The sequence below is a fragment of the Patella vulgata genome, chromosome 3 (genome assembly GCF_932274485.2).
Source record: "Patella vulgata chromosome 3, xgPatVulg1.2, whole genome shotgun sequence".
NCBI classification, from domain to species: domain Eukaryota; kingdom Metazoa; phylum Mollusca; class Gastropoda; family Patellidae; genus Patella; species Patella vulgata.
Window position 1 is genome coordinate 74,158,919 of NC_065881.2, and position 13,247 is coordinate 74,172,165.

The 13,247-nt window shown below is 31.8% G+C and overlaps 1 protein-coding gene across 3 annotated transcripts in view; it reads left to right on the forward strand.

Annotated features, from left to right (window-relative positions):
• Window positions 1-13,247, forward strand: part of LOC126815993 (piezo-type mechanosensitive ion channel component 2) — an 82,705-nt gene that overhangs the window by 50,539 nt on the left and 18,919 nt on the right. For all 3 annotated transcript variants that reach the window (XM_056099405.1, XM_056099404.1, XM_056099406.1), the window contains 11 exons: window positions 2,124-2,309; window positions 3,149-3,206; window positions 3,596-3,698; window positions 4,113-4,269; window positions 4,660-4,820; window positions 7,783-7,913; window positions 8,280-8,369; window positions 9,961-10,027; window positions 11,047-11,192; window positions 11,727-11,884; window positions 12,904-13,180. In XM_056099405.1, coding sequence (XP_055955380.1) covers window positions 2,124-2,309; window positions 3,149-3,206; window positions 3,596-3,698; window positions 4,113-4,269; window positions 4,660-4,820; window positions 7,783-7,913; window positions 8,280-8,369; window positions 9,961-10,027; window positions 11,047-11,192; window positions 11,727-11,884; window positions 12,904-13,180 — 1,534 coding nt within the window. The remainder of the gene's footprint in view (window positions 1-2,123; window positions 2,310-3,148; window positions 3,207-3,595; window positions 3,699-4,112; window positions 4,270-4,659; window positions 4,821-7,782; window positions 7,914-8,279; window positions 8,370-9,960; window positions 10,028-11,046; window positions 11,193-11,726; window positions 11,885-12,903; window positions 13,181-13,247) is intronic.

A 13,247-nucleotide genomic window follows, 5' to 3' on the forward strand; every position in this document is an offset into this window, starting at 1 on the left:
TTGGGAATGTCCGAAGATAACAGAAATAAGATTTTATATATAATTTTCAACAGCAAAACTGGCATAGTGTATTCGAAAAGCGGATCGGAATTTTTAAGTAGAAAAGATGCACTATGCCAGTATTTTAAAAAGGACAACAAATTTAAAAACTATTGGAACATATATATAGAAAATAACATCAGAAAACATGTAAATTTACCACTTCGCGAAAATAAAATAAGTAAATTGTGGACTAACAATAAGTCAGAATCAATTATTCACAGACTAAAACAGCTTACAGACTGGAAACAACACACTATCAATAATCTTATTGAAAAGCTAACCTTGGCATCTTAAATCCAAATTCTAAATTTACGACGCGCTTTATATGGATATGGTAGCTACAAACTTAATCAAAAAGCTTCACAATTTTATAAATTTGATTTTGATGTTTGGCACTCCAAAAATAAACGCGAAAAAAATGACGTATTTTGAAGATTTTTGAATGATAAAAGAACTTTAGCAAATCCAACTAAAAGATGTTTTTTTTTCCGCTAACAAAAAGTTTAAAGTAATGTGTCCCAAGACTTCATCCGGTAAAAAGCCAGGTCAGATGAAGCAGATTCGAGCCGACAGAACGCGCAGTTTTAAAAAATAGTTCACTTTATTGTGTTTGAGCAATATTCTCTGTGTGTATTTTATGATGTACAGTGCCAGATTTACCTATAGGCTTGGCAGATATAAGCCTAGGGCCACAAAATCTACGGGGCTTCCAGTCAAGGTGTATGATATTTTGACACTGTCATTGGCCTTGCTTACATGCTCTTTCATCTTAAACACCCGCTACCATCCTCATCTTTACTCAATTTTGTTTAAAACACTCTTCCATCTTCCTCTAGCGGTGGGAGATTGGGAGGGTCCTCTCTTTATCTAAATCCAGCATTGATCGTGTATTTTGATAGGTATATATATATTTGTTTATAGTTGTTTGATCTTTTGCTAATATGAATTATAAGTTTTGTTCACATAAATGTTCTATCACAGGTAATATTCTATTAAAATTTTATATTTTCCTTGAAGTGGTGTGGTTAATTCTTCCAATAAAACTGCTAATATTAAGCAATGATTAAGCCTGCTTCCCCCCCCCCCCCCCCCCCCCCCCCGTCCCCTCCTCCTATTCCACGAGCCAACTTTTGCCTTACAAAGCAAGCATGACTAGGTCTTTGCATATATATGTATTGTAAAATGACTTTTGCCTAAGAGGAACGCACCCTGTTGAGGCATATATCATTCAGAATTATGGATAGAGTTATGCTGTCCCCGAGTTATTTCCCTTCCGTACTCTGCCCAAACAAGAATTGATTTTGACAAAAAAAAAAGGCTATGATTTTAAACTATTTTAAACTGTCGAAATGATGGTGAATTTGGGTAGATTTGTGTTCAACACGAGTTATGTCCCTTTGTTCAAAATCACATTTTGACAAAAAAACGCGATAATTTAAATGACAATTTGGCAAAAGGAACGATAGATTATAAAAATTTGATATAAATTATTGTGATATGAGTAGAAATAATAGTTGTTATGGTTAGATTTGTGTATTAGAGGAGTTATGTCCCTTGGTTACGACTTCCAAAGTTACATGGAAATAACATTCTGACATAAAAACACTATGATTTTAAATTAAAAATGACAATTTGACAGAAAGAACGGTATATTATCAAATATCGATATAAATTATTGTGATATCAGTTGAAATAATGGTGGATTTGCATAAATAGTGCTACCGGTACACATAATAGATTCTTTTAATATTTGAATTCAGAAGGGAATGCACTGACTGTACAAAATACTGTACAAATGAAAGAGAAAAAATAGAATTATCATACTTAGTGTTAGTTACAATGCGATCTAAATGTAGTGTTTAATTTTGAATATTAAATCAAATTTAAATCATCAATTTGCAGATATATATAAGTGTTTTGTTAAAGATTTATTTGCTTAATAAAGATAAAAGAACAATGATTGAAAATTCTTTAGTAATAAATCCAATTGATTGTTTCATACTGTGTTTGTTACCAAAAACTGCGTAATAAATTTAAACATTTATGTTGTTATAAAAGTGTGTGTTTTATTTTTCTTACAGTTCCTACCTGGATGTTATAAAATATGCTGTATTTGAATATATGTTCTGGGTAACCCTGGCTATAATATTTATTACTGGAACGACCAGAATTAATTTGTTTAGTATGGGTTATGTTATTGCTGTATTCTGCTTTATGTGGTATGGACAGGAGTTTTTACTCAAACCTCTTCGTAAACTGCTGCGCGGGTAAGTACATTTTAAAAAAAATTGTTATCCGACTCCAAACCAAGTTATGGGGAGAGAAATTTGAATAGGCTCCAATTGTCCATCTTTCATTCCCATTATTGTTTCTGAGCATATCATGATATCTTCCTTAAACTTTTTACACATAGCTATATAGAAATATGGCAGTTAACAAATATTTGTGTTTCCATTTCCATGCAACAAATTTGACATTTTTGTGCAAGCGATCTGAATATTGACGATAAAGTTATCTTTTATCCTAAATTGAATAGAGTTGGTGATATTGAAAATGAGCTCCATCATAATGTCTTTCCACTCTTCTGTCCCACAGAAATAAATTTGACTTTGTGTTTGTGCCTAGGATAGGTGTAGGATGTTGGTGACCATAGCTGAAAAGCGCAGTATAACAGAATAAATGGAAAACATAGACTTTAAAGTACTTCAGACTATATGCATAATAAAAAGTACTCTTACCAAAATATTGGTCAAAAATGTTGATCAATTCAAACAAAAAGATATGTTCATATTACTTCAATCTGTTGAGGTCAAGATGGTGTCTAATGTTGTTTTTTTTTAAATTAATCATATAAAAGATCACTTTTTAGACCTGAATTTTAGTTAAATTTGAATAGTATATTATTTAATGTTCAAACCTTTCAATTCTTGAAGTGATCAGAACACAGTGTTCTATAGACTGTATATTGGAAACAGTAGTGGTGTAATATGGGTGTATTTTCATTAGATGTTTTTGATGAGATGATATATTAAATTTTGTTCATGAGATGATATGTTTTAATGTTGTTCATGAGATGATATATGTATTATATTTAAATTGTTTACAGGTGGAATATACTGATTGGTTATACTTTCTTTGTTTTGTTTGCTAAAGCTTGTTTACAGGTAAATATATATAATATAGAGAGATAAATCAGTCTACAATTAAATCATCTCACAAAGATATAATGGTCTGCTTTAGTCATTGAGAATGTCTGTTAACTAGATGAAAAATGGAGATCCTGTGTGCAAATTGGCATGAATGTAACAGAACCCTTGAAAGTTGGAATTCGAAGTATGAGTAGGCCATAGCGCTGCTATCTGGGCAAAATTCCCCCATACCACACTGCATGACATATATATGCATATCTTCATTAGCCTGTATGGAGCAGAAACGTAACGCATCAAACCCCATTTCATTTCATTTGATCCCAGTACAGATAGTATAATTGTGAATATTGTATTTTATTGTTAGTTGACTGTGTTATATAATTATTATATATTGTATTTTATAGTTAGTTGGCTGTGTATATATAAAACATTTGTATGAAAATCAGTGCTGGTTAATACAACTACTGGGTATCAACTGTTGGATGTCTAATATTGATATTACCCCACGTAAGTACATTTATTTCACACATATTTACATTTACAATATTTGAATTTAATAAAAAATGGATTTCCTTGATACAAATATTTGTTCAAGTGAAATTAGTTAATCTGTAGTTCATCTGACATAGGGTTAAAAGGGAGTCGCGGTCCCTCATATCACACTGCATGGCGTATGACCGTCTTTATTAGCCCAGTCAGAGCAGAACCGTAGGAAGTTAAACTTCATTTCCTGTCATTTCATTTATGGGGTTAAAGTAAAACTCTACTGATTGAAGTTTATTAATATGTAACATTTAGTATAGGACTGACAGTTCGATTTTGGCCTGTCCATGTGAAAATAAGTCTCTAAGAATAAGATTTTAATTAATGTTTTTTTCTCTAAGTCTATTTTAATTTTATATTAACTGTTGCATACTACAGCTGCTGATGTAAAATGTCGTATTGAAGAAGATAATACTGGTCTAGCCTGGGATGTTGTTTGTTTTGTATTCTTGTTGCTACAACGACGTATCTATAGTTGTCATTACTTCAGACATGTTGTTGATGAAATTGAGGCTCAGCATCGTCTTGCTTCAAGGTAAAAAAAAAATTGTTTCAATGCAGTGATAAAACCACAGTAAAATTTAAATATATAAAAATTTAACCAATTTTAATGTGTGTGATTATACCGAAGTAAAAATTAAACAAATTTAATGGATGTGATCATACCAATGCAAAAGGGGGGTTGGGTTGGGCTGAACGGTTTAATGTGTGCCTGTTGCTTCTAATGGTCTGCCATTGAGTCAAGTGCTGCCGTGGTTTTGATTCCTTGCTTGCACATGACAAGGAGTAGGGCAGTCTGTCCCAAGTTTTCTCTAGATTCCTTGGTTTGTCACTACTGCTAAAGACCCCTACGCATAATCAAATTATTGAAATACCGCTAAAAACTAAAAATTTTATTTGAATAATCTTTACTAAAACATTTCAGGGGTGCTGAATATATTAATCGTATTAATATCCGTGAAGTTAATAGACAGAGAGCTGCTGAGGATGAAATATTACTGAATATCAAGAAAAAGATGAAGTATCTAAAAGATAAACAGGCCAAGTTAAAAAAGAATTATGTTGAACCCGAGGAACATTATCAAGGTTTGTTTAATCTTCACAAATTCATTTTCTTCAATTTTTTATGTGTTAAGATTTTTTAACAGTACAGTAACACAGTCCATCTGGTCATCTGTCATTGACATTTCTTGTTTGCGTAATAGAGGCTACAATAATTCATATATCTCATTGAATTTGTTAAACATCCGACTTATCTATACAAACTTGGCTAATGAAGGCAGACATACGTTATGCAGTGTGCTATGAGGATAATTTGCCCAGACAGCGGCAAGGGTTCATTTACGTACACACCAATGTGTACACTGAAATCGCACCAAAAGATCTTAAGGAACCTTCTAGGCCAACCTGCAACATCCTGGTTAGTGATCAAGCTTCTTACTCACTGAGCCACCATGGCTCCATAGTACCTTAAGGACTTTAATTATGACCTGATTTTTCTGAAATAATTATCAGTTGTTTAGCTCATGACTGTGTGCACGATTTAGCTGCTGGTGGGGATGTGTTTCTTTGGCTGGCAACATATGATTTATTTTAATCTTAAACATTGCTTTGATATAATGTCATAAGAGTCTTTAAGGAAATAACCTCTTCAAACAACACACTATTATTACAAACTTGTTTTTTCTAGGAATGTTTCTTTAATATATAACACTTAACTTTAAAACTTGGGTTGTTTAATTAACTTTCCTAGATATTGCATTCTGTTGAATTCATCTGTATTTTCTATTCATTTGTATAAATTCTCCTTTCATATGTAACTTGTGTAGCTTTATCAGCTTAACTTAACCCTATCATTCATCAGTTTATGTGGCATGCACTTGATTTTAACATCGGCTTTTTGTTATCTTAAACAATGCTCAATTTATTTTTGTGTTTTTTTAATTTAATTTAATACAAAATAATTTTTCAGCAATATCCCAGCGTATGTAGTAACATGTTAACCTATGTATTAATACACTGCGTGAAGTGTGTAAAATATAGTTCCCCCATTAGTATTTGACACAATATATGTTATTTATACATTTGATTAGCATTCTTGGAGATCTGTCGGCTCTTTACTCCTATTCAGTATTCACAGTGTAATTATTTCTGACTAATGCAAAACTATTGTTTGCACCTGTTATAAACTATGATAATGGGAACTGTCCATTTTTGTGGAGTCATAGAGCTGTTAGGATTTTGAGAATGACATTTGAAACATGTAGTTATTTTGTAGCAATAGAAGACATGGCATGCATGGCTTTTGTTTAAACACTATTAAAGTAACCAGTAATAAAGAATATTGGTTCTTTTATCATAAATAGTTATTACTATATGAGCTTGTATATCATTCATTCATTCAGAAAACTTTAATGCATGAAGTTTTTGAAATTTAGTTCAACCAATAAAATACTGTTATTAACAACCTTTGCTTTAGTGGTTTTACATGTTTTAAATAAGAAAGTACCTAATATAGGATAATGGTTCTTTTATCGTATTTACTGTGTTATAAATCATTCCAACAAACAATTGGTATTTTAAAATTTTATTCAACTTTTAACATACTGTTATCAATAAATTTTGATTATCAATGTGATTTTTGAGAAGGAAAAAAAATGTTTGTGGCAGAAAAGGCTCTTTATTTTTCTGTTTAAATGGAATTTAAAAAAAAAAAATCAACCCAAAAACCAGTTCTATGGAAAACAATTACTGTATTTTAATCGGAGCCACGTTTCTACAATTATTCAAGAACAATACTTATTCAGTATAATAATAATGATACTACAGTAAATAATAATAATAATGATAAAGATTTGTACAAAGCTTCCGCCAAACTGATCAGTAAATATTTGCTTGGTTGCTACGTTCACTGAGAGGGATGACATCGGGGCAAGTTAATTAGCCCGCAATATTAACTATTTTTCTTCTGAACATATAATTCTAAAACAATTTTTTAAATTATTAAGGAAAACAATAATGGTGTAGGAAGTATATCTGTATAAGAAGGCTTTTGCATTACCTCTGGCACTGTGAAACAGATTGAGTTTCCGTCTCAAGATAATATTGCATGGAGTGAAATAGGCATGATAATATATTAAGTACTAATAGTAATATGATAATCTTTTAGAGGCCTTAGTAACTGGATAGAGTAATAAATTTATAACACCTACTACGGAAAAACAGCTACTTATTTATTTGGGCGACGTTTCAAAGAGTGTTTTCTCAACATTATCAAACTAATAAATTAGTAACTGTTTTTGATACGTATGTGTTATAGTTGATTACTAATAATATGATCAGTTAATGTGACATAGAAATAATTTTAGAAAATGTTTAACAAGTGTAGCATGTTTTATATCATAACATACATTTACTTACATTGGTATTTTATTTATTGAAAAGAGCATCAGTAAAGATGCTTACTGTGTTATGTTTATGTGTATCTACATGTAAATCATGTTGAATATAACAATCATTAATCAACATAACAATATTAATTTGAATCATTTATAAGTATGGTTGATCATTACACTTACCCCATAATGTTTTGTACTATGTCCATTCTCACTGTATTCTTACTCTGTGGGTTTTATAAATCCTGTTTTATTAATTTATTGCATTTAACCTTCAATGTATAAATATGATAATATATGTGTTTTAATTGTCTTCCAATATTGTGTAAAACCTAAGTAACAAAAATCAAACTTAACCAAAAGTTATTTTTACTCTATTAAGTATTTAGGCTACACTAATTTGATTTTCTGTTCTTTGGTCCAGTACAAATTTTCATTCTTATTTCTTTGGGATAAAGACATATTTAAAATCTAAAAGTACTTGGCTGTGCTGTTCAAAAGCTTTTAGTTCCAGATTTTTAAGTTGTGAAATTAAACATCTTTCAGGTGACTAAAGTGGCCATTTTACTGATTATTTATCAAGGTCGTGAAGAACAGAAAATCATCAGTGAAAATGTGTTTATTTTTTATCATGGTATGTTGTTCTATTTTAGCAATACGATCAGGAGATTATTATCTCTTTGATGAAGAATCTGATGAAGAAGAGGCTCCGGATCAGACAGATTCTCTAACATTGGGTAAACGTTCTCCTAGTGTTAAGGACGTTCATCTTGGACCATTACAGGTGAGAAATGATTTTGAGGGAATCAATATAATGGTTACAATTATTGGATTTATTATCGAGCTACTTAATAAAGATGCATTATGTAAGATTTAGATAAGGATCTGGTTGTTCTTGCTATAAAATTCACCGACTGTCTGAAAATAGTAGATACCCCCACTCCCCTGCCCCCCCCCCTCCTCCCAAATGTTCACACTGCACACATGTTATCAGAAAATATGAAACTTGTGTGAAATAGGTGCACTGAAAATTTAAAGTATATTTACAGCTTTTCTGTACTGTTGCATGTATATCCTTGAATCTAGCATGAAATCTATATGATGATAAAAACCTGTATTATATAATTGAAGCTAATTGTGTGATTTATAGGTAGTAACAACAGCGATGGATTCTGGAGCTCAAGTTGCTATAGATAGAGCTGCCAGTCAAGAACGTATAAGTGGTTATGGTGGATCTACAGTTAGTACCTACTATCACTCAATATATACTAATATATAGTTTTTGTTTGTTGTTTTCTTCTTTTTTTTTTAGTGAAACTTATTTTAAATAAAATGCTTGCATGCTTTCTCATTTCTTCTAATAAAAAAAGGAATTTATTTTAGAAAGCATTTTCTCCTTTCTGTAGTGTAACATATGTAGTACATGCCTTTCTTTTAGAGTGCTTGGTTTCTGTTGTTTTTAATTTCTTTTTTTTTTAATATTTATTATATTTTTTAGCTACCTTTTAATTCCACAACGGTTTGCTCTTACTGAATTTTTCTATTTAGTTATTTTTAAAACTTACTCTATTTGCACTTTTCTGTTTTATAGTATTTTCTTTCCTTTTAGATTGCTTGAATTATGTAGAATGCTTGTTCTGGCTTTTTGTTTTTTTTTAAATCTTTGTTCTGTTATTTGTTGTCTTTTTGTCTTTTTATTCTAAAGTGTTTCATTTTCACTTACAACATTTTAGTACAGGCATATATAAAATGTTTTGATTTGTTTTGCTGTCAGAAAACTTGTTTTGAATCTGACGCTTCTCTCTATTCTACTGTAAAATATACTTTATTAAAAGAAACATAATTTAGATTATTTGCTTTGCAACATTGAGTTGTTGACCAAAAAGAGTATGTTGTAGCAGTATAGCAGACCTCCTTACATTTTTTGCAGCAACTACTGAACAAATTTATATTGATCAATGTCCCTTTATGTATCATTCCCATCATTTAAATTTTGAACATTCTCTCTAGTAATTACAACATGACAACTGAAACAATCAACTGAAAAGGAGGATGTTAATCCCATTTCATGTTATTCATTCAGATAATATTATGTAACTGAAAGTAAACTGGTATCTCTTTTGAATCCAGACAATTCTTATCTATTGATACTATTAACTTTCACAGTTCAAGGGATGTAATTCAGCTATTCTTTGTTGTTTAGAATCAATTTTAGTACAATTAGAATAGAACATTAGAACATCCTAGATCGTCAAATAATTTCTGATTAACCATGATCAGGGTTGTATAAATTAGATTGCATGCAAAACAAAATTAGAGACAGGTTTATCTATCAATTTCTGAGATATAGAAGTTTTAGGATTCCAGTTCTGCGGACGCTCTTGAATATTTCCTTGATGTGTGTAGGCTAGTTCTTAGCCAGGTCCCCAGTTCACAAAGCATTCTTAGACTTAAGTTAAGAATTTACTCAAAATTGTTCACCTTATTTTTAACTGAAATTTAGCTCTTTATAAAACGTTTGTTGTTTTAATGTATCAAATGCATCAATAAGAAACTTATGTGCAAATTTTTGTGTTTCTGGATCAAAGATATTTCTCATAAACAGTGATTGAAAGTTGAGTAAATTCTTAACTTAAGTCTGAGAACGCCTTGTGAACTCGGGGTCTGGTCAAGAGTTATTTTGGATATTATTTTTAATACTGATTATACTTATCTTATAGTGGAAAGGTCTAATCTTTCTTTAAGAGTCATATTTTGGGTGTTTTCTATTTTAGTTTCTTATGCATCACCCCAACAATATGTAATTGTTCAATAACATTTCTTTCTTTCAGTCTGAAATTAAAGGTAAAAGAGATGATACTGTAGATGATGATGATATAGAATCCCCCCCTGAAACAGGTAAAATAGTTAGATCCCTTCCTTAATCCCGACCATAAAATGAGGGGTCCAGTTTACAAATGATTTCGATTCGGTAAAACAAAACTACAGAATTTTGTTTGATGATAAATAGTGTCATATCTGCATCCCACCTCTGATGTTCCTGATTTCATTCTTTAGAATCTGAAAGTGAAAATTTATCTCTAAACAATTTATTTTTACCTGCTTGAATTTAGATTCTTAGTTATCCACACTTGACAAATTATTATAGATTAACTACATTGACTGTGTGAACCTGTTTTCAATTAACAAAAGTAATCCAATTCTGCATGCACCAAGTGTGATTTTTATTTTGGTGTGAAATATCAATTACCTCTTTCACCACCGCACAGGTGAAAATAGAAAATTATCAATTGAAGGTTTCAATTGTATGTTCTGTAAATTTCCAATCTGATTAAGATACAGATCTATATTTCGTTTCGGTTTTTTTTATACTTTCGATGGCCTACACTGCGTCAGGGGTCTTACGAGCAACTTTTGACCCTATGACGTCAGATATTGATTAATCAATCAGGGTTGGCATTTCTAGTGGTTTATCCACAGTTCCATGCATGGCTTGCCAAGAAGACACCGTAACAGACTGTTTCATTACTTTATTCAACCAAAACGCCTCTAATAACAACTCTTACAGATCCTAGTGTAGTAAAGACAAGTAAAACGAAATTTTGAACTATAAAAAAAAATGAAACGAAATAGGATCTGGGTTTTAATCAGATTGGTAAATTTCATGTGTCAGTCATTTGAAAGTTAAGTTGGTAAATCTGTATAATAGAATTTTTTTTTCTTTTATTTTATTTCATTTGAAATTGGATTGGGGGAACAGGCTAGAATAAACTACTTTTAATACAATTAAAATTTTGTTTCTACTGTTGTTATCAATACAATACACCCACCCCCTACTCTATTTAGTCATATAGTCATATTAGGACTCCGAAAAAATGCCTCTGAATGTTAAGAATTGTTTTATATCATTATTGTAGCCAAAAAATGGGGAAGCTTTGTGATCACACTTTTACGAAGTATCGCCAACTGGTTTATCAACTTATTCAACAGAATCTCTAGAAATTATCGTCTGGTTGCTAGGAAACTAGAAAAAGAAATGAAATTGGAAAAACAGAAAATTCAGGTAAATATTAGTACACGTTAATATAATAAAGTAGGAAAAGAAACCTATGATTATTATACATTATAAAACAGGGACTAATCTACATCAGGTTATAAACCTTTAACAAATTATTAGCCAGAATACGCCATTGAAATTTACATGGTTGACTGGCAAGTTATCATTTAACTTTTTACAAATACCTGAGGACCGATCACATCTTTATATAATCTGCTCAGTGATTTGTCATATTAACAGCGTTATATTTGATAAACCCTAACATCAGCCATGTTATTAAGAGTCATTCTGATCAACACCGTGATGCTATAACCCATGGCTATATCATTGCTATTCCTGTTAATGTGATGTTGATGTCAGTTACTGAAATTCGTTGCCCAAATACTAACAATTCCTTACTTGGGTATGTTTTTTTTCACATCCCCTTTTTATTTTACCCATATAGATTCCTTTGACTTTGTGGTCCCCCCAAACATTGATCTAAATAATATTTTTGCGCAGCATGCTTAAAATAGAAAACATATTCAAATTATATTTTAGACTGAGAAAGAAAACTTGATTGTGGTCGAGAGAAGAAACAGTTCAACATCGGAATCTGATGGTGGAACTAAGGATGCTGGTGATATTAGTGATAATGATTTACTAGAAGTTAAAGTCTCTAATATTGATCATATGGATGGCGCCGTTAGTTCTCTAAGGTAACTAGAAATAACAATATACAGGATGTCAAACATTTTAAAATAAATAACTTTAATATTGGTACTTTTTTTTTTGATACTATATACGGATATCTCACAAGTTATTATACCATGATTCATTACTGATCCTATTTCGTTGCGTTTTTTATAGTTCAAAATTTCGTTTTACATGTCCTTACTACACTAGGATCTGGAAAAGATGTTATATTACCCGTGTTCTGGTTGATGTGAGGGATTAGCCAGGGAAATTGTCTGTTGCAGCAAGTTCTTGTCGTGCGATGCACTGAATTGTGGGTATCCTACTTGAAACCTCAACGCTGATTGGTTAATAAAATACCTGACATCATAGGGTCATAAGCCACTCATATGACCCCTGATGCGACCGCTCACTACAACTGGTTAGATCTTCCTGTAGTAGAGATCGTCGAAAGTAAAAAAGAAATGAAATATAGATCTGTATTTTAATCAGATTGATTACAGTTGCGGGAGCCACGGTGGCTAGGTGGTTAAGACGCTGGCTCGCTAGCCTGGAGGTCGGGTGTTCGATCCCTGCATTGGCTGAGAAAATTCATCTGGATTTTCCGATGTGGTTTCCCCTTGTCAGTGGTGTAGAATGGAGGGCCTGACAAGGGCAGCTGTCTAGTCCTTCAGATGAGACGAAAAACCGAGGTCCCGTGTATAGATTGGAATGCACGTAAAAGTGCCGCTGCCCGGGCAAAATTTCCCTCATAGCACACTGTATGGTGTATGCCCATCTTCATTATCCCAGTATAGCAGCAGAACAGTAGGACGTTAAACCCCATTTCAAGTTATTTCGATTCCAGTTGCACATGTAATATTTTTTTACGGCAGTCTCTAAATATTTATTGTGAATAGAATCTAAAACAGGGCACCGCAACTCTTCCAATTAAATTTTTTTTAACCAATTTTCATCCTGTATTGAATTTTATATTCTTATACTGTAATATTAGTATCCTGTATTTCAAACTTTCCGTCTTACCGACATATTCATTTTTCAGTCTGGATGAACAATTAATGGATGAGGAAGACTACATTGAGGACGCTGAATCAGAATTTGAGAAAAATCAGCCAATAGTTTATCGTCTATTAAAAGCCACATATTATGTATTAGTGTCGAGATCGGAACTACTGTGTTATTTCCTCATGATATTAAATCAGATGATCTATGCCTGTTTGATCTCCCTACCTTTACCATTAATGGTGTTCTTATGGGGAATGTTGTCCATCCCTCGTCCATCTAAAAGATTCTGGATTACCGTTATTACATACACTGAGGTAAATATTTATTCTATTGCTATTGGCAGGATCTGAGCCGGCTGAGACCCTTTTATTTATGTGATAT